At 30.1% G+C, this 2438-nt stretch overlaps 1 protein-coding gene across 1 annotated transcript in view; it reads right to left on the bottom strand.

Annotated features, from left to right (window-relative positions):
• Positions 1 to 2438, bottom strand: part of LOC106679062 (anoctamin-4) — a gene marked incomplete at its 5' end in the record, with an annotated part of 27643 nt that overhangs the window by 7856 nt on the left and 17349 nt on the right. The window contains 3 exon segments of the mRNA XM_067045843.1: positions 1418 to 1584; positions 1742 to 1947; positions 2204 to 2311. Of these exon segments, the coding sequence (XP_066901944.1) occupies positions 1418 to 1584; positions 1742 to 1947; positions 2204 to 2311 (481 nt within the window).

Below are 2438 nucleotides of genomic sequence, written 5' to 3' on the forward strand. Positions count from 1 at the left end.
AATAGTGCAAATGAATAATATTCAGAAAATAAATCATTTGGAAAAATCCCTAACTGTTGGGGGACAATCGATGTTTACATGTAACCTCAAGGCAGGTTTTCGTTTTGAGCGAGCATTCGTGTCTGGGGCGCCGAAGAGAAATGGTGTCTTCAGGATGAGGAGGTCCTCATCAATTTATGTCAAGAGGAAGCCATTTTGGACGCTAGGACAGAACAATAAGAAAAAAGAAGACACCAAAGATCAACGAAAAGAAGATCGTAGAGCTTGGTTAGTTTTGTATACATAAAAATAGATACAAATGTAAACTAGATTTAAATTTAATTAATATTAACTATAGTAAATAGCTGTTTCTGATTGTCTAGCAACTACACGCCCTGAGATTAAGAGTCTTTTTATATAATAAAATTATATTGTCTGTTTTATATTAAAGTTCTTAATTTGAACCCAAAGTATCTTGTATATTTGAAGAAAGTTCATAAAACGAGCAAAGATTCTTTTTATTTTATTTTTAATATTTTTTAAAATTATTACATTATTAACGATTGAGCGTGTCCTAACAAAATACTGCACTCCTAACCCTTCATGAATTGTAGCACTACAGATTGAATTGAATAAAATATTTATATGACTAACAATAATTTAATTATTGCTAAGATTTAATGACCGTATGATTTTTGTTTTTATTATGATTTTTGACTACATACTAAATAATTTTTAAGTCAACTTTCTGTTAGTAATCAAAAACATGCAGTAAAAATATGTTTCTAATTTTATTGAGTTTGACTGAAGAAGAATTCATATTGGAAGTGATTGGATGGAGTGGGGTATTAGGTTTATGAATTTAAGTCTGTAAAATGGGGGCAACAGAATTACTGGAAATAAGATTTCTGTAAGTGGGGTAGTTGATCTGTTGAGAACATAAGAGGTTTTTTAGATGTTGGTTAAATTTGTTCTTTAGTGAAGGAGTAGGATCTCAGGATTTTTTTTCTCCTCAATTCTTCAAGGGCATTTCCTTCAACCGATCTTTTATAAAATCCTATGACACCATCATTACTAAAGCAGACAAGGGCAACAAGACTTATCATGGACCGTTCAGACTACAATGACAAAATGACTTTACTTCTATCAGACTATGTAAGTACCCACATCCCGAGACCCTACTCCCCTTCACTAAGGAACAAATTTAACCAACACCTAAAGAACCTCTTACATTCTCAATAGATCAACTACTCCACTTAGAGAAATATTATTTCCTATAATTCTGTTGCCCCACTCTCCGCTTTTATGGAGTTCCTTAAATTCACAAACCTGATACTCCACTCCCGTCCTATCACTTCTAATATAAATTCACCCTCAGTCAAACTCAGCAGTTTCTAAATTTAGATTCATTTCATATACAAAAATAAATTTATCTTACCCCAAAAAGACATGAATATTGCAAAAAATACTGTTGCAGGATTATCAAACAAGTAAGTAATTCTTGAAAATAGGCAGGAAACAGATAATTTTTGGTATTCGCAAACTTTGTCACACAGCGGGCATAAGGTTATATTCCCTGGTCCATTTCCATCACAAATTTCTTTGCTATAAAATATTTATTATTATTATTATTATTGGACTTATGAAACTGTATAATTTAGTATGATCAATAGTATGATTAATAAATATAAATAGTATGATTAATTTTTTTTTATACAATTGATTTATCAAAAAATAAATCATCTGGTGATCATTATTATACCTAGGTATGTTGTCGTCAGATTCCATTGATGACAGACCATATAGAAAACACAGTAGTCCAACAATAGCTGGTGCTATCAGCATCTCTGTGTAAAAACCTAGCCATGCAAAGTACAATGCAATTTTATCACCAAAATATTTTCGAACCAGCCAAAGCGGTTGTTTCTTGTACCACCTTCCTATTCGAGCCCATTCGAGGTATAATAGCTGGAAAGAAATTTTGAATTATTATTTTTTTTTTTAATTTAGTTTTTTATAGTAAAATAATGTATTGGACTTTGTATCCAAGTTGATTTGAAAGGTTTAATGTCATCTACTTGTAATTATTTATTATCTATTTATATTATGAAAATAATAATTCCGATAATAATTTATAGTAGTTTTTAATGTTGATTTGTAAAAAAAATATAAATGGAAAATTCTCAATAAGATATAAAAATAAATATATTTTTGTTTAACTTACTCTTCTGTCGAATACTACACCATCTGCAGCATCACGCTCATAACTCCCTTCATGTAGAGGAAAAACTGATAAGTAGGTTCCATTGGTAAGTAATCGCCGAATCCCCATCTAAAAATGGATTTCTTTCAGTTTTGTTTATAAAAATGGATTCATATGATGGACGTACAATCACTTGCATTAAAAAAAAAATCACTGAAATTAAATTAAGTAAATCAAACCTTTTTATAATTATATA

This window comes from Halyomorpha halys, unplaced genomic scaffold (assembly GCF_000696795.3).
Source record: "Halyomorpha halys isolate HHAL.00 unplaced genomic scaffold, Hhal_1.1 Scaffold174.1, whole genome shotgun sequence".
NCBI classification, from domain to species: Eukaryota; Metazoa; Arthropoda; class Insecta; order Hemiptera; family Pentatomidae; genus Halyomorpha; species Halyomorpha halys.